The sequence below is a fragment of the Cajanus cajan genome, chromosome 11, assembly GCF_000230855.2.
Source record: "Cajanus cajan strain Asha chromosome 11, NIPB_CcT2T_4, whole genome shotgun sequence".
In the NCBI taxonomy this organism is placed as follows: Eukaryota; Viridiplantae; Streptophyta; class Magnoliopsida; order Fabales; family Fabaceae; genus Cajanus; species Cajanus cajan.
In genome coordinates, this window is record NC_138527.1 from 29179487 (window position 1) to 29199946 (window position 20460).

Here is a 20460-nt window from a genome sequence, read left to right on the forward strand (position 1 = left end):
CGTAACTACGAGGCAAAAAATGTGTTGTTTCCTATGGGTTTGGAGTATAAGAAAATACATGCGTGCCCAAATGACTGTATGTTATATCATGGTGAGTTTGAAGGGTTGCATCAATGTCCAAGATGTGGGTTGTCACGATATAGAAAGAAACAAGATGATTTTGATTATGATGTGAGCACTGTATGTTGAACATATCAATTTTGTAATTGTGGTTATTGTAAGTATTTGAATTAATTTTAATTATATTTTGTTGCATTTTTCTAACTTTATTTCTAACCTTGTAGATTTATCCATAAATTGAGTGTGGATAAAGGGAATGATCACATTTATGGATTTTTGGAACCCGAGTTAATCCAAAAAATTGGGAACAAGACAGAAGAAATCCAAGCTTACATCCAAAATTGGATGTCTGACTCAAATAAAAAAGTTTACTTAGCTCCTTACTTTTCTAAGTAAGTATATTTGTATATAATTGATTATAAATTTTTAAAAAATGTATTGTTTATTACTGATAGTTTCTCAATGCAGTGCTCATTGGCAACTTCTGATTATTTGTCCTATGGACAATATATTTGTATGCATTTGTTCGATGCACAAACCTCCTCCTGCGGACTTTAAACAATTATTAGATAAGTAAGTTATTTTAAAAAAAACTACTTTATTTTATTGATCATTACATTTTATTTTAAAATATAATAATGATGTCCTTTTATCATTAGGGCTATGGAAGGATACCATATACTTAAAGGTTCAAAGTTGAAAAAAAATGCTTTGGGTCTCTCTTAAAGTAAGTTATTTTATTTTAGTAATGATATTTTTTCTAAGGTATTTTCTTTTGAATTACCATTACTACTAAAATTGATTTTTATATTCTTTTTGTAGTCTCATAAGCAAAAATGAAACTATGAGTGCGGATACTATGTAATGAAGGCAATGCATACCATTGTTGATTCACAAATAGTATCTAGGTGGACTGAAGTATGTTTTAGAATTTTAAAAAAAATTATTTTAAGTTTGCATTTTATCATGTTTTAAGAGTTACTTCTAATTGTTCTAAATTTTCTTAACAAATGTTTATAGATCGATCACCATTGTCGCTAGAAGATATAAACACCATTAGGGAGCAATGGGCTACATTTTTTATTGAGACATTGACTAGCTACGAGTTATGTTTATAGTTTTACTCATTTTGTAGTTTAGGATGCATAATAATTTATAAGTTACTTTGATTACATATATGGTTAACATTTACCAACTCTTGTCATTTGTATGTAATTTGGTCCATTGAAAACATTTGAATTATATATTGTCTGGTATATTATTAATTTGCAGGTTTTGTTCAGAGATCTTCCTAAAACAAGTCAATTATTTTAAAAAAAAATTAACCACTTTTAACATCGGTCATGCTATAACCGATGTTAAAAGTTAGACTTTTAACATCAGTTGTTGACCGATGTTAAAAGTCCCACTTTTTAAAATCAGTTGTTTTAAAATCAGTCAGAGAACCAATTTTAAAAATAAAAAATGACCGATTTTAAAAGTATTTTTTCCACTAGTGTCATTATATCATCAACATAAAAATAATATGGACTTAATGAGTGGAAATCAAATTAACTAATTAAATGATAGTGAAAACCTTAATAAATTAAATAATAAATATGATTATAGTCTTCAATATCTCAAAATAGATTAGACCTCTCAATCTCCCCCATCAAAAGAGAAATATTAAGTCTCATATGAAAAACTCGGATGATTTAATTGAAGAAAGTCATTTACTCATAGATTGGAATAATTATTTGTGATTTCACTACTACTCTTAATTAACTACTATGAATTAAGAATTTTTTAAAACTTGATAACCTTAATAATTTGACGTGATGTTTATGTTTATTTGGTGTTTTATATATTAAAAGTAATTAAAATTCCTCCAAGCAGTATGAAAGCTACCATTACTGTTAGATTATTGACTTTTCATATTTGTTGTTGTTTGATGCTTACACAAAATTATTTATTTATTTATTTATATGCCAGATGGTTATCGTATGAAGGAGGTTTTGGAATTATTGATGTTGTGTGTAGCTTGACCATTGTTGATTTCTTTTATGATGAAAATAGTAAAAGAATTCATTGATTAGATCCTGATTTTCTTTTCTCATGCCGGAGAAATGTGTTTGGAATAAAGGCAATGTTTACTATTTATTTTCTTCGATTAGATGCATTATATGCATGGCATTTGCGAATGGATTATATATAGTTTCTACTTATAAATATATAATGGTTATTTGAATATATATGCTTATAAGTTATATAACGAATGCGGTTCTGCTTAAGATGCATTTTGGACTTTAGATATAATTCATTTTTTTTTTCTAGGCAAAATGAAATATATTTAGATATAATTCATTTATTTACTTTTTGTTGTCGATGGTATATATTATAAATGTTTGCAACGTTTCTTTGGAATATTATATATATTTAATGCTCATGAATTGGGAAATCATAACATTAAAACTTTTTTAAGATGTAAGTCATAAATATATGTGCTACAATTTAATTTATGTTAATTGCGAAAGAGTTGTTTTTTTTATTATTAATTGTTAGATTAAGGATCTTGAGCTGTTGGATGACGGTTCCAGTATTTTTTTTAGGTGTTGTTTGGCCATTTTGAGCGGCCGGACCGTTTTAGTGTTTATTTATTTATTTTCTTGTTATGTATGCGTTGTGATTTGATCTATCTTTCTTAATTTTTTTTATTATGATTTAAATATTAACTAAAAAGTTTAGTTGATTATTTAAATTATGAGTAATTAAAAGAATAATTGTGTGCCTATCTTTCCTGCATTGTTCAATCTAAGAAGATGGTTTTTAAGTGTGTCTTATCTTACTAATCTTTCGTGTGTCTATATCATTGGGTTGAGAATATCACTTGCAGTTGACCATTTCAATCTAAAGATTGGAGATTAATGATGCGTTAAACATCTTGTTTGGGTTGGTATTGGATTTACCAATTCAGATTTTGAGTGAACTAATTAAAGCATGAAGTTTTATGTAACTTCTCTCATGGGTATCACTAGTTGGAGATACTAAATGTTGTGGGAATTAATGTAAATCATTCAAAGCTTTAACTAGCTTAAATGAAGATTAGTGGTTGATCAAGTTGTATTTATACATGAACATGATAATTGTTAGGTGTATGAAGTGAAGATTATGATTTGGAGATGGAAGTAACTAAATTAAATGAATGGCTGTAAAATGCTAATTAAATATAGCCCATATCCATCCATTAAAAAAAAATGTCCGTAGACTCTGACGTGAAACCTACGAAGGAAATCGCATAATATGGAGTGAAGAATCATATCAAAAGTGTTGGTCGGAACCACGTGTGAACCTTGGAAAGATTGTTACACTGAGAAACAAAATGAGTAATATTAGTATTTCGTAGCAGCCATGATATCTACATGGACCTTAACTAAAGGGCATAAGACACGTGCATTTTTGTATTTTTCATACACCGTTGCTTTTATTTTTCATAAGACATTGTGGCATCCGTTGAATTTTAATCATTCATGCCGCTGACTTTATTTTTTTCATTCTCATTCTTTACTAACACAAGAAGAAAGATGTATTTTCTCTCTTTATATATTTATTTTAAAAAAAATTAATTATTATATTTAGGGATATTATTTTCCAATAAAAAAGTGAAAATCAAAAGGTTCGTTATCAAAAACTTATTTCCTTTGTAATTGTGTAGTATCAATTTAAGATTAATATTGTATGATAAAAAAGTGAAAATTAAAATATAGTTATTAAAAACATATTTCCTTTATAATAAGTATAGATAATTATCTTTATTTACTCTTTTTTCCTCTTTGAGAAAAAGAGATAATCGGAAAGAATTGAGATATAATCATCATTTTTAAAAAAATAGGATTATTTGAGTGATTTTTTTCTTTTTTGAGAAAGAAAGACTATTTGTAATCTTACTTTTTATAATAAAATTCTTTTACTATACTATGTCTCCTATTTTTGCTTTACTCATATTGAAAAGATTTTCTATGTAAATTTATGATATTATTCTTTTATTCTTATTTTTGTTTTCACATAGTGCATATTTTGCATTCATAGATGTAGGAATCAAATATGTTAATTCTCAACATAAATATAATGAAAATTGTATGAATTATATATTTTACAAATAATTTGAAAATAATATTTAAAAAAATTATTTTTTTACTTATTTTTATGTAATTTTTATCATATTTATGACACTTTTTTAATTTTAATTATATTTAATATTTTTTCTTTAAATAAATATAATGAGACAAGTTTCAAATTATAAATTAGCGGTCAAACAAAGATTTAAAAGTAAGTCTCAAAATTAAAAACTATCATTGTTTTAAAATGATCAAATAACTCAAATTTAAGAGATCAAATAAATATTTTAAAAAAATCTTAAAAATAAGATAAAGGATCAAAAGTATAATTTAACCTTTAAAATATGAGAAGATGAAATTTAATGCAAAAAAATAATTTTAAAATAAAAATTGAAATATGAAAAAGGAGAAACAAATCTCAATATAAAAGAAACTTTTCAAAATAATAAATAATTAATTAATATTTAAAAAAAATCATCAAGTAATTACTGATTACAAAATCATGTTTCATATAAGATAGTAAAATTAATATAAAAAAATTAATTTCAATGATATCAAGATTTTTTACATTTTCATTTAATAACACATTATTAGGGGGGGACAAATGAAAATTACAATATCATCATCTCTATTCCTAAGTTTGTATCTTTTATTTATCTTCATATTCAATATTTAACAAATATGAAATTTGTGATTCATTTTTGTTCCTATCAGGTATCGACTATATTTATATCTATCTAGAAATTAAATAAATATATTTGTTGACAATATATATATATATATATATATATATATGAATTTCACTGTGGAATGACAATTACAAAATTGTATTTTTTTTTGTAAAGATAGGAAAGCTTACAAAAATAGTCGCAATGAAGATTGAACCTAGGTCCTCATGCTTCTAACTACCCCAACCCCCCCCCCACCCAACCACTAGGCTAACCCTAGTAGTTTATTACAAAATTGTATTAATTAACTTTCACTAACATAATTTTAAAATAGAATAAAAATTATATAAATATTAAGTAAATTTAAAAAAAAATAATTAAATTTCTAAAAATTTAAAGTAGGTTGAGGACGAAGACGAGTACAGGACAGGTAAGTATATGTATCCAATTTAATATGGTATTATTCATATTCGTAACATACTCGATCAAATTGAATATTCTTCACTAAAATCAGATGAATTCAAACATTACTTATGAGTACAAGTTTATTTTTCATTTCTACACATTATTATAACAATTTGATGACTTTAAATTTTTATTTGACAATGTAAAAGTTTTATTATTTTTTTAATATAAAATATTTTACACTATTTTGAATAAAAAATATTTTAATTATGATTTTTAAAGTGATTATTATAAAACTCTACACATCTACCTTATATCACAATTCGCAATTAAATGAAAGTATATAAAAATATTATATTTTCAATATATTCTAATTAAATTCATCGATAATAAGAATACCAAAAGTTTTTTTTCTTTCTAAAAATACCAAAAGTTAAATAATCTACGGATACAATTTTTTTTCACTTTTTCTTTACTATCCATATGCTACTTTTTATATTATAAATTTAATCTCCATTTTTTAATATGAAGGCATTTTTATTATAAAAATAAAATAAAATCTTGTGGCGCATACCTTTACGTCTCTACCATTGTTTCATACCTGCTTTTACATTTTTTTTAAAAAGAAATTAAATCTAGTGAAATATCTTTTTATGTTATTTTTTTTCCTTTCTAAAAGTCCAGTTTTAATTATTTTTAAAAACTTTCATGTTTTTTCAAAAAAAAATAATAATCATATTAAAAACAAATTTCAAGTCTCAGTTATTCTTTCAAAATACTTATTTTTAATTTTTTTTAAGAAAGAAAATTTTGCGTTACTTTCTTCTTAGTCAAAACGTAATATTGGAAAAACTTCAAGTCTTCGACAACGCGTTTTTATTTTAGCAATACTGTTTACGTGTTCACTAGCATCATCCCCGTGACTGTGATCACCAAAAATAGAGAAAATTGAAGTCTCATATTCATTTATTTTTTATTTGTTGAAATTACAAACACAATATCAAGGTTCCAATCTGAAAACCAGTATAGATTACTCCAGATTCCAAACTACAACCTCATTTTCATATGCTATCACTTCAAATCAAATTTGCACTACATTTATAGGTCAATATTTATATATTTTGAATTTTTTTATATAGTATATAACCAACTACATATTTAAAACTCAAACTCAAATCATTACATTAAAAATTTATGATTTATTTTTAATAAATTTCACAAACTTATAAGAAGGCCAGCACCTTCATAAACCTAACCAAAGCCCAAAGGTTTTGTGAGTGCACATTCTGTAGTCGAGGCTTCTCAAAGGCTAACTCTGATAGTAGACAAAGCCAAGGATAACTCTACATAACATAACATTAAAACAAACACAAACCACCAATAATATAACTTCTATTTGCAAGACAGTTTTGTTTACTTTTAAGTGCTTATGCACATAGTTGTGAAGCTGTTTAAACTTTAAACTACTAGAGTAGAGGTATAATATGCAAGTCTTCAAGACAGTGTTGCATTTCCTTGGAGAAGACCATCCCTGATTTGTGAAGCAACATCATTTACAGCACCAGGTCCGTGTGGAATGAAAACAGCATTGGATTTTGAGGATGCACCAATGTCCTTCATTGTGTCAAAGTATTGGGTCATGAGAACCATGTCCATGATATCCTTTGATGTTGTGCCAGGCACATTCTCAGAGAAAGCAAGCACACTGTCCCTCAGTCCATCTACTATGGCTTGGCGCTGACGAGCAACGCCAAGCCCTGCTAAGTACTTTGATTCTGCATCGCCTTCTGCTCGCTTGATCTGCAATATCTTCTCTGCTTCTGCTTTCTCGTTTGCAGCCACCCTCAATCTTGCAGCTATTTATCATGGTAAAAGAACAATGAAAAGGGTAATTAGGAAAACTAAATTCATATATGTCAAATAATTTTTTGTTCAAACAAGATAAATCTTTAGCTAAAAGTATCTCTAAAAGATCTACGAAGTTATCTCTCACAAACTAGCCAATTCATCAACTAACAAGTCCATAATTACTTGGCCTGAAGTCTTATGCAAAGTTGTGTAATTAAGGTGACACCAACAAGTATAAGAAAGTAATTGTTCAGGATAATGATGCTAATGAATATGTTCACTATATAGAAAAATGATTCACTATTAAAACTTGTTAGCTCCATGAGAAGTCTAGGCTTTTGTCTAATATGTTTATATATGTATCAGGTCCAACTAACTCGTCTCTAAGGTAATAATACAGCTTTAGTTATATAATGGCAAGGGGAACAAAAACTCTCCAATCAAAACCTTTCAGCTAGGAAATCCCTAGACACCACACTAAACTTAAATTTATTTTGTTTTCATGCTTGAAAAGGAAATGTGAGTAACTAACTATAACTGAAGCAAATACACAAACATCTAGAAAACATACCAGCATTTATCTCATTCATGGCTTTCTTTACATGCTCATCTGGCTCAATATCCACAATAAGAGTCTGAACTATCTCGTACCCATAAGCTGACATAGCCTAGAAAGTAAAAGCAAACAGATTAAGAATTTCCTACTTCTTTCTTAATTTAAAACTAAAGCAAAAGGGGATACCTTTTCAAGTTCTTCCTCCACAGCTTTTGCAATATCATTCTTCTGCTCAAAAGTAGCATCTAGTTCCATCCTTGGAACGCTTGCTCTGATAACTAAAATAGCAACAGGAGTATGAGTTTCAATCTGATGATGAACACACAAGCCTAATTTTTTTATTTATTTTTTAAGCAGTAGATTCAGAACACAAGCACTGAAATACCCACCATCAAAGACATAGGATTGTATCTGTGCACTGGTATTGCTGAGTTTGTAATAAGCATCCACTGCCTTTTCTGCCAATACTCGATATTGGATAGAAGCAACCACAGTAACAAAGACATTGTCCTGATGAATGCATTACAACATGGTCAGTCAAATAATTCGGCCAGTAATCAGGATACATAAATGTGCAATCATTTGTACGAAAAAATAATGACCAAACAAAAATATTGTTTGATATTTCAACACATCCATGATTTTACATTACATCTCTAGTATCCTTCTTCATGCCAAGTGCTGACCAACAACCTTGGTTCTGAGTCTTCTGACAGTCAACTTTAATTCTAGACTACTTGCTAAGAGAGACACTAATGGTATAATACATATTATTGTAAGTTTTGTTTTTTTCTTGTGGTGTATCAAGGTATCCTCACCTAGAAGTTAAGTACTAATCTTTTGAAAAATTGAGATCTCTTAAAGGACTAACCTTTCTGAATGAATGATTTTTTGTGCGTGTCATAATCAAAATCAAACCCTTAACTACATATTTAAGGTACAATTGTTATCTGTAAATCATTTACACTTCATTGATTAAGACTTAGGATTAGTATTGACGTGGTTAATCTTATGGTAAAATGGTATGTATTTTTGGTATTATTTTCCAACCAGAAGTAGAGCTTCAGCTCGATATTTCAGTATTTCACATAACAAAGATCAACATAAGTCACTGAAGTGATACTTGAATTGTGATAAGAGATTAAAGCCAAAATACTTGAACTGAGACAAGAGAAGAACAGCAAAGAAGGAAGTGAGAATGGAAGAAAAAAGAACCTTTGTCTTAGTTTCACAGCGAACATCGAGCTGTTTGACACGCAAAGAAAGGGCACCAGCCACACGACTGCCGAAACACCAAGGCACACAGTGGCAACCAGGGTCAAGAACATCATTGTACTTCCCGAACCCTTCCTTGATTGCCACACTTGACTGATCCACTTGCACGCAACCAAACACTTGTCCCATCCTCACTAAACCTCCAACACAAACAATGAGAATGAAAAGAGGATTCTCCTCAATACAACCAGAGAAGTTCAGTACTTGGTTGTGAAATACAGAACAAAGATAATAATAATGAGAATGAAAAGAAAAGAAAAGATGGTAATGGTATATATAGGGAGTTCAGAAGCTGGAAGATGAAAAGAGGAGGAAAGAGAGAGCGAAGGAATGAGGTAAAGTAATGGCAATGATAAGACAGTTTCGCATGATTTTCAGTTGTTTTCAGAATCCAAATGCACGAGGATAGGAAAGTATACACTTTAGCCGCGTTCGGTCCAACCGGAAATGGAAACTGACACCTCCAATCATATAAAATTAAGATATCATATTAATTGATATAAATTATTAAATATATTTAAATATCTTTAGTTTATAAAAAACAATTTATTTTTTAAAAAAATATTTATTTATGTTAAATATTTAGAGTTCATGAATAAAAAAACATCAAGTTCCTCTTAAATATATATATAATAATAATAATAATAATAATAATAATAATAATATAAAACATAAATAGATAAAAATAAACTTATGGGTGCATTGGAGAACTTGTAAAAGTCATTTGTGCATATTTTATGAATTTATTCTTGTTTCATTTCTATTTAATATAAATGAAGTTTTATATAATGAATTTAGATGAGTGAGTCCTTTTACTAAATTTAAATGTTGTGTGAAAAAGTGTTAAATTTAAACAAGCTTTATTATTTTATACTAAAATATTTTGGGGGTACTGTAACGGTCCAGCTGGTCACTACACACCGCACAACACACTAGAAACACCACACAGAAAGGAACAAGTGTATACATATAGGGTCTAGAATATATACATATACAAGGTCCAAGTCTGGATAAAGTTAAAGTGTACAAAATACATCAAATGCTACTACACCAAACAACTAAAACAACAAAATATCCTAATATATCAGCTCCGTCTGTCAGCTGCAGACTCACCACCAGCCACCAACCTATCCATGCTCTGCTCCCATACATAGTATGATCATTGCAGTCCAAACATCATGGAAACAACAAAGGGTAAGCTAGTGAAAAGAAATCAGCATACATATATAACAATATGAATGTTAAAACAGCTACAGCTATCAGCACACCAACCAGCTTATACTACACCACAGCATTCAGTAATTATCAGCACCGCAAAGCGGCAATATCAGCACTGCATAGCAGCAATAACAGCACCACTCTAGTGGCTATAATAGCACCGCTTAGCGACAATATCAACACTGACTTAGCGGCAATAACAGCACCGACTTAGCGGCAATAACAGCACTGACTTAGCGGCTATAACAACATACAGCTCAGCACAGTACAACAATATCAGCACACAGCACGGCCAATTAGTATTCAACACAGCTTACTACTCACAACTCAACTCAACATTCTATAGTACAACAATATTATAATTCAGCATTAGAATCATCAATAATAGCTCAGCTCAGCACGATAATATACATCTATTACAGCTTAACATCATTTTTCAGCATTATCATCTAGTTAGCACAACATATTCATCAATTACAGCTTAATTCAGCATAAAACAACATCTATCAACAATTTCAGCATAAATCAACAGTTATCAGCATATAAGTCAACATCATCATACGCGCCCAGCGCACTCATAGTCGCGCCCGGCGTGGCGCAACCAGAGAGTACTAGTGGTCAATGCGTCTGGCGCAAGAGTGCCCGCGCCCGGCGTGACCCAGCCAGAGAGCCCAAGGCTCTTACGCACCTGACGCAATACAAAATTGCGCCCAGCGCAAGCCCAAGTAGAGTCTCTAAGGAGTCTCGCGCGCCCGGCGTGCCCTAACCTACGCCCAGCACGGGGAAGGCAGAGACCTCCCAAGGTCTCGCGCTCAGCACAATTTAAATTGTGCCCAGCGCCCCCATGGCAGAGACTCCCAAGGAGTCCCCGCGCCCAGCGCGAAGAGGGTCGCGCTCAGCGTGGAACCAGAACCCCAAAACATGTCACATACTACCAGCGCGCTCGGCGCGATCCATGTCACGCTCGGCATGGGCCATCCAGAGGCTCACCTTCTCAAGCTCGCCCCGCGCACACATCTTTGCGCCCGGCGGGCTTGCCTAAAAGGAGCCTCCAGGTGGTTTCGTGCCCGACGCGTAGAACAACGCTCAGCGCGAAGCTCGGCAGCAACCCACCAAGTTCAAAAATTTGCCCAAAATCTGCAAAAATCTACTCATCCAGCACATGCAATCCAGCCAAAAGTTCACATTTTCATCCAAGAGTTCAAAAATATAATCTTTTCACACATGCAATCATCACACAAGAAAAACCCAAATTTTTTCTCCAATACCCTGAAAACCCCGAAAACTTATTTTCACCAAAACAGCTATCAATCTCAGCCAAAATCATTCAACATCCAACTATCCATGAGTTGCAAAACTCATTTTCATCCAGCCATCAAGAAAACTAACTTCCCTTACCTCGGTTAAACGGCTCCGAGCTCTGGGAAGAGACAAAGAAGAAGAAGAAGAAGAAGAGAGCTTGAAATGAGCGGAGATGAGAGACCACTTCAGCTAGCTCCGAAACACCTACTCAGCACCTTCAACCCAAGAGATCACCACAAGGAAATATTAAGGAAAAGGAAAGAATGGAGTCAAAGAGAGTGAAGAAGAGAGTGAATGAAAGTGAGGGGAGTAAAGAGAGAGGGAAGGGTTTCACAACCTCCCCAACAACAAGAGTTTTTGTCCCCGAAAATAGACTTACTTGGGAAAATAAACGGGTACCGCTCCCTGCACTGCTGCTCCACCTCCCAAGTAGCCTCACCAGTAGCTGCATCCCACAACACCTTCACCAGAGCAATGGACTTGCCCCTCAGCTCCTTCAGCTTATGATCCACCACAGCTACCGGCAACTTCTCAAACGTCAGGTTCTCCTTCACCCGCACATCATCTAGCTCAACCACATGACCAGGGTCATGGACATACTTCCTCAGCTGGGATACATGAAATACATCGTGTAGGTTTGAAAGAGACGGTGGCAAGGCCAACCGATAAGCAACCGGACCCACACGTTGTATTATCTGATAGGGACCAACAAACCTCGGTGTCAACTTCCTTGCCCTCAGCGCTCTACCCACACCAGATGTCGGAGTCACCTTTAGAAACACATGCTTCCCTTCAACAAACTCCAAAGGCTTACGCCTTTTGTCAGCATAAGATTTCTGCCTACTCTGAGCAGTCTTCATCCTCTCCTGAATCATCTTCACCTTCTCAGTAGTCTGTAGGATCAGCTCCGGCCCCACAACCACAGACTCACCATCCTGATACCAGCATAGAGGAGTCCTACATCTCCTGCCATACAAGGCTTCAAACGGCGCCATCCCAATGCTAGCATGAAAGCTGTTATTATAAGTAAACTCCACCAGCGGTAGGACCTCCTCCCAACTATCCAAGTGGTCTAACACACAAGCCCTCAGCTGATCCTCCAAGGACTGGATTGTCCTCTCTGACTGACCATCCGTCTGCGGATGATAAGTAGAACTCAGCTTCAGCTTCGTGCCTAGGGCTTGATGTAGACTCTGCCAAAATCTGGAAGTGAACCTCAGATCTCTGTCGGAAATAATATTGGAAGGCACCCCGTGCAACCGTACTATTTCCCTCACATACAACTACGTCAGCTTCTCCAAGGACAACTTGATGTTGACAGGCAAGAAATGTGCACACTTGGTCAATCGATCAACAATCACCCAGATAGCATCACTATTCCTAGCCGACCTAGGCAACCCGATAATAAAGTCCATAGTGATACTATCCCACTTCCATTCCGGAATCTCCATCTGTTGCATCAACCCACTCGGCTTATGATGCTCAACCTTTGCCTTCTGACAGGTCAGACAGGCCGTCACATATTCAGCTATCTCCCTCTTCATACCAGACCACCAGAAAGTTTTCTTGAGGTCTTGGTACATCTTAGTCATACCAGGATGTATGCTAAGTCTGCTCTTGTGGCCTTCCTCCAATACAGCTCTTTTCAGTTCAGCATCCTGAGGTAGGCAAATTCTGCCCTTGAACCTCAAGAATCCATCTTCTCCCAGCTCAAAACCAACAGCCTTCTCGGTACCCAGCAAACCAAGAAGCTTCACCAGCTTAACATCTTGCAACTACTTAAGTCCAACCTGCCTCAAGAACTCATTAGTTATGGTAATCATCCCACAACTAATGTGATCCTGAGCTAACTCCACACAGAGATTCAGATCTCTGAACTCCTCAACCAGCTCCAGCTCCCTCACCATTATACTCGACATGTGGATGGATTTCCTACTTAGCGCATCTGCCATAACATTAGCCTTGCCAGGATAATACATCAGCTAGAAGTCATAATCCTTTAGAAACTCCATCCACCGCCTCTACCTCATGTTCAGCTCCTTCTGATCAAACAAGTACTTCAGACTCTTGTGATCACTGAAGACACTGAACCGAGCACCATACAAATAATGCCTCCATATTTTCAAGGCAAACACCACAGCTGCCAACTCCAAATCATGAGTGGGATAATTCCTCTCATGGTTCTTCAATTGCCTTGAAGCATACGTCACTACTTTCCTGTTTTGCATCAGCACACACCCTAGACCCTGGTGAGAGGCATCACAGTACACATCAAAGGGCTCACCAGAATCCGGCAACACCAGCACATGAGAAGTAGTCAACTTCCTCTTCAGCTCATCAAAACTCCGCTCACGGGCATCTATCCAAATGAACGGTTGCTCCTTCCTCGTAAGCTGGGTTAGAGACGCTACTATCTTGGAGAATCCCTCAATGAACCTCCTATAGTAATCCGCCAAACCCACAAAGCTTTGAATATCAGGGACAGTTCTTGGACACTCCCACTGTAACACCGACTCCATCTTAGCCGGATCAACAGCAATCCGCCCAGCTGAGATCACGTGGCCCAAGAACTTCACCTCATCCACCCAAAACTCACATTTCGAAAGCTTAGCGTACAGCTGCTTCGCCTTCAAAATCTCCAGCACTAACCTCAAGTGTTCACCATGCTCATTCGGGGTCCTTGAATAAATTAGGATGTCATCAATAAATACCACCTCAAATTTATCCAAGAACGGCCGGAAAATCCTGTTAATGTAATCCATGAACACAGCTGGGGCGTTAGTCACACCGAACGGCATCACAACATATTCGTAGTGACCATACCTAGTCTTGAAAGCAGTCTTCGGTATGTCACCGTCCTTCACCATAATCTGGTGATAACCCAACCTCAAGTCGATCTTTGAGAAAATGGATGGTCCCCTCAATTGATCCATTAAGTCATCTATCTGGGGAAGTGGATATTTGTTCTTAATGGTCAACTTGTTCAACTGCCGGTAATCAACACACAGTCGACTACCTCCATCCTTCTTCTTTACCAACAACACAGGAGCACCCCACGACGATACACTCGACCGCACCAACTGTTTCTCCAACAGGTCCTCCAACTGACCTTTCAGCTCAACCAGCTCAGCAGGAGCCATCCTATAGGGAGCCACCGACACTGGCCCTACACCTGGAACCAAATCAATGCTAAACTCCATCTCCCTAGCAAGAGGCAACCTAGGCACCTCATCAGGGAACACCTCAGCAAAGTCTCTCACCAAATCTATTTCAGCAATGACCCTCTCGGTCTCCACACTCAAAGCAGCAAGCAGAAGACAGCAATCTGCTCCATCTCTCAGCAATGATTCAACTTGGCCAACTAAAATCAACAGTTCCTCTTCCACCACATTATTTACTGCAGCAAATCAAACTCTTATTGCTTTTCGGTAGCTTAGTTAGTATAACAAGTGAAATTGCAAAGTGTTGCGCAAGTCCCTTGGGAGACGATACTCATACTTTCATTGAACTACTTATACGATTTGGTACACTTGCCAAACGACATAACACTCAGCTGGTCCCTCAGCAGTCTTCACCACACGGTTACCACCTTCCAATCGCTCTACAACCTTCGCCTTCTCCACTAAGGCCGGAAACTCAGTGATGGCCATAGGCACCACCACCCTCTTCAGCTCATATTTCAGACCTTCCGCAAACTTCCTACATTTCCAGGCCTCAGCTATACCTTGCGAATAGAAACGAGCCAGGTGCTCGAATCTCATCGCGTACTCAGAAACTGTCATCCCTCCTTGGTGTAACCGCATAAACTCAGCCTCCTTGGCGTGCCTCACTCTCTCAGGGAAGTACTTCTCCAAGAACATCCTCCTGAAGCACTCCCAGTCAACAACCACTCCTCTAGCGGTTAGCGTGTGATGGGTACCCCTCCACCAATGCTCAGCCTCCCCAATTAGCATGTATACAGCATATGTCAGCCTCCTTTCCTAAGAACATCCCAGCACTGTAAAGATTTTCTCCAGCTCACAAATCTAGTGGTCAGCTACCTCTAGATCTGCATCTCCCTTGAACTGTGGAGGATGGCATTTCCGGAACTCAGCTAGATCTCGGCTCTCCTGTGACCCCGTGGGCCTTGTTGCACCAGCTGCAGCTCTATCAGCCTCCGCCCTAGCAAAATAAGCATTTTGCTGCTGCATAGCCATAACCATCATCTCCATGGCACGGGTTATTTGCTCATTGGTTCTAGTCATTGTCTACAAAAGTAACAGCATATTTAGCATACAATCACTAAACCAAACAACAATCAACAGCACAGCAAAACATCACAGCAATCAGCACAGCAAACAACACAGCAAGACAGCACAACACAGAGCTCATCACAACAAAAGCCTAAAGGAACCACCCCCAAAAAATGTCCACTAGACTCGAACCAGGCTCTGATACCACTAAAGTGTAATGACCCAGCTGGTCACTACACACCGCACAGCACACCAGAAACACCACACAGAAAGGAACAAGTGTATACATATAGGGTCTAGAATATATACATATATAAGGTCCAAGTCTGGATAAAGTTAAAATGTACAAAATACATCAAATGCTACTACACCAAACAACTAAAACAACAAAATATCCTAATATATCAGCTCCGTCTGCCAGCTACAGACTCACTACCAGCCACCAACCTATCCCTGCTCTGCTCCCATACATAGTATGATCATTGCAGTCCAAACATCATGGAAACAACAAAGGGTAAGCTAGTGAAATAAAATCAACATACATATATAACAATATGAATTTTAAAACAGCTACAGCTATCAGCACACCAACCAGCTTATACTACACCACAACATTCAGCAATTATCAGCACCGCAAAGTGGCAATATCAGCACTGCATAGCAGCAATAACAACATCACTCTAGTGGCTATAATAGCACCGCTTAGCGACAATATCAACACCGACTTAGCGGCAATAACAGCACTGACTTAGCGGCAATAACAGCACCGACTTAGCGGCAATAACAGCACCGACTTAGCGGCTATAACAACATACAGCTCAGCACAGCACAGTAATATCAGCACACAGCACGACCAAGTAGTATTCAACACAGCTTACTACTCACAACTCAGCTCAACATTCTATAGTACAACAATATTATAATTCAGCATTAGAATCATAAATAACAGCTCAGCTCAGCACGACAATATACATCTATTACAGCTTAACATCATTTTTCAGCATTATCATCTAGTCAGCACAACATATTCATCAATTACAGCTTAATTCAACATAAAACAACATCTATCAACAATTTCAGCATAAATCAACAGCTATTAGCATATAAGTCAACATCATCATACGCGCCCGGCGCACTCACAGTCGCGCCTGGCGTGGCGCAACCAAAGTGTACCAGTGGTCAATGCGCCCAATGCAAGAGTGCCCGCGCCCGGCGTGACCCAGCCAGAGAGCCCAAGGCTCTTACGCGCCTAGCGCAATACAAAATTGCGCCCAACGCATGCCCAGGCAGAGTCTCTAAGGAGTCTCGCGTGCCCGGCGTGCCCTAACCCGCGCCCAGCGCGGGGAAGGTAGAGACCTCCCAAGGTCTCGCGCCCAGCGCAATTTAAATTGCGCCCAGCACCCCCGTGGCAGAGACTCCCAAGGATTCCTCGCGCCAGTGCGAAGAGGGTCGCACTCAACGTGGAACCAGAACCCCAAAACATGTCACATACAGCTAGCGCGCTCGGCGCGATCCATGTCACGCCCGGCGTGGGCCATCCAGAGGCTCACCTTCTCAAGTTCGCCCGGCGGGCTTGCCTGAAAGGAGCCTCCAAGTGGTCTCACACCCAGCACGCAGAACGGCGCTCAACGCGAAGCTCAGCAGCAACCCACCAAGTTCAAAAATTTGCCCAAAATCTGCAAAAATCTACTCATCCAGCACATGCAATCCAACCAAAAGTTCACATTTTCATCCAAGAGTTCAAAAATATAATCTTTTCACACATGCAATCATCACACAAGAAAAACCCAAATTTTTCCTCCAATACCCCGAAAACCCTGAAAACTTATTTTCACCAAAACAGCCATCAATCTCAGCCAAAATCATTCAACATCCAACTATCCATGAGTTGAAAAACTCATTTTCATCCAGCCATCAAGAAAACTAACTTCCCTTACCTCGGTTAAACGGCTCCGAGCTCCGGGAAGAGACAAAGAAGAAGAAGAAGAAGAAGAGAGCTTGAAACAAGCGGAGATGAGAGACCACTTCAGCTAGCTCCGAAACACCTACTCAGCACCTTCAACCCAAGAGATCACCATAAGGAAAGATTAAGGAAAAGGAAAGAATGGAGTCAAAGAGAGTGAAGAAGAGAGTGAATGAAAGTGAGGGGAGTAAAGAGAGAGGGAAGGGTTTCACAGGTACGATACTTTGTAGTAAATTTAATGAAAAAGTTTGAGTTATAAAAAATGAAGTGATATTGAGAAAATATGTTTCATCAATAACAAGAAAGGATCAATATTATTGAAAACTAATTAGGAGAAGAACAATAATAATTACTTTTAGTGTTATGTTTTACAATACATAAACATTGAGTTAATGAGGGGTTTTGAGTATATGCCTAAATATCTGTAATGTAAAAAAGAAATAATTTAGTTATTTTAAGAATTTGTTATTTATATTTTAAATATTTAGATTTAATTTTTTTATTATTTCAAGATTTATTTTCTCTTTTTAGAATAAAATACTATCAATATTTGAATTTTTTATATTATGATTTTGTTCTCTATATTTAGAGTTCATGTATAAAACTACATCAAGTTTTTCCTAAAAATATATAATACAACTAGATAAAAAAGACATCACAAATTTAGATATATGTTTAATTTTATATTAAAAATTAATTTTAGGCTAAATACTCTCTCTGTTTCTTTATATGTGTGTACACAATAACCTATAAAATTAATTACTCCACTATTTTCTATTAAAATTATATGCAATTTTCCTATTTTACCCACATCACTTTGAAACAATTCATTATATTTCTCTCCATAGTTAATAGTGTTGTTTCTTTCTCTCCGTAACTCGTTTTGTAACGTAGTGGTATTATTTACCTATCCCATAATTACATGATTTTCTTAAAATAGTGGTGCTATTTCTGTCTCTCCTCGTAGCACTTTGCTTTTGTGTTGATTGAACATTATTTTGATTTCTTTTTCTCTCTCCTAGGATCGAAGCACCAGTTTCTTTCTAAACGCAACATTCCTTTTTCCCAGGCCATTTTTTGTGTTCAAGTAGAAGCACTTCTTTCACTTCGTTCAATTAACACTTTAACAAAGTTAAACTTCTCTCTATAATTTTTAGTTTTAAAATTTTTACCACCAAAAGTTTTCGTTTGATGAATTACATTATGAATCATGTTCCCACAAAAAAAAAATCAAAATCACTTATAATTTTTCTTTAATTCAATTTTATAAAATTGATTTATAAGATGAGAGTTATTCTTCGTTTATATACTATTAATTGTCTTATCTTAATATGAGACTTATTTTTTTTTCAATATACTTTCTCATGTCTAGCACTATTAAATTTAATACCTGAATAAATGATAAGTGACTTTTTTTTTTAATAATTTATGATAGACGAGACTTAAATTTTTCTCAATATATTCTCTCACGCCCAACATTATTGAGTTTAGTGCGTGTATGTGACTCATCTAGAGTGAATCTAAATAATTCTAATATCATTTTAGAATGTGAAACTTTTATGATAATGAATGATTATTAAATATATAGTCAGATATAAAGTAAAATCTTAAAAAAAATTGTAATTTATAAAAAGATAATTATAAAGATAAAATTGTCTAAAAATGCAATCAATAAGATGATCCCTTTTATTAATAATATAGATAACATATACTTGTTATGGAATGAATTCAAATAAAAAGACTAAATTTTATACGTAAATAAAAAATAAATACACCCACATTTCTTTGTTTTACCGGTGTTTTAGTTTCCTGATAATACCATTCGATTTTTGCTAGGTGTATAAATGCCAATAACCAATCTACAACCATTGTTATTTTCAGCCCTTGCTTGAAGAAGAGAAACACAATATTTGTCACACATTCATAGATATAATATAACTAAACATTATGTGCCTCTTGATTTACAATTAAATAATAACATGCGTGTATTGTTGGTGTTCCTTCGCACATAAATATGTTAGAACCATCGATGGAAATTGGAAGTGTAAATAGAAATTGCACTGATGATGAGTTTAGAATTATCAGCTATGAAAGAAGAATGCATGTGGAAGCAAATCCAATTGGGAATAAGAGTGGTGACACAGAGAGAAGGTAAGAGGATTAATTAAGACCAAGACAAATAAAGTTTGGAAATATTTTATTAAAATTGGAGTGAAAAATAGCAAAGAAAAAGTTAAATGTAATGCGGCAAGAATTTGTAATCGATGGGATTAAAATAGGGATATCAACAATTTGATCCTTGGAATGGGCAAGTTTAGCGAGTATTGGAATGATCGTGGTCTCATTTTTCCAATATGATTCTTCACCCACAAATGAAACTTGGAAAGCAATTCGGTTTTATTATTCAAAATTATTTTTACTTGTGATGAAAAACTAATAATATAAATGGCAAGATGCACACGTTTTTTTTTTTTTTTTTTTATAAAGAATATGTGAGTGTAAAGTTAAATTCATCGGGAAATTCTAACAACTTGAATTATTAAAATCAATTTAATAATATAGGTTGATATAGATGCATAAAGACTTATATTTGATCTTTATTATTGTTATTATAATTTTTTTATTAATAAAAAAAATTGAGAGTACAAGGTCAAATTCATTATGTTTATCAAGTTTTCCCTTCAATTAAACAAAATTTTAATTCAAAGAAAAATTAATGATCCTTTTCATATAATGATAAGTTAGTCATTTTTAAATAATATTTAATTAGTCCTTTTTATTGGTCAATTTATTTTATTCTTTTTATAAATATATGTATATGTGAGTTTGTTGATGTCAC

At 34.8% G+C, this 20460-nt stretch overlaps 1 protein-coding gene across 1 annotated transcript; it reads right to left on the bottom strand.

The window, feature by feature from the left end:
• Positions 1-6324: 6324 nt before the first annotated feature.
• LOC109801562 (hypersensitive-induced response protein 1) lies at positions 6325-9308 on the bottom strand. Its single transcript, XM_020362663.3, has 5 exons — positions 8847-9308; positions 8021-8141; positions 7818-7909; positions 7647-7743; positions 6325-7083 (listed from the first exon to the last, which is right to left on the bottom strand). The coding sequence occupies exons 1-5, from the start codon at positions 9033-9035 to the stop codon at positions 6722-6724; spliced, it is 861 nt and encodes a 286-aa protein (XP_020218252.1). The 5' UTR covers positions 9036-9308; the 3' UTR covers positions 6325-6721.
• Between the last annotated feature and the right edge of the window lie 11152 nt (positions 9309-20460).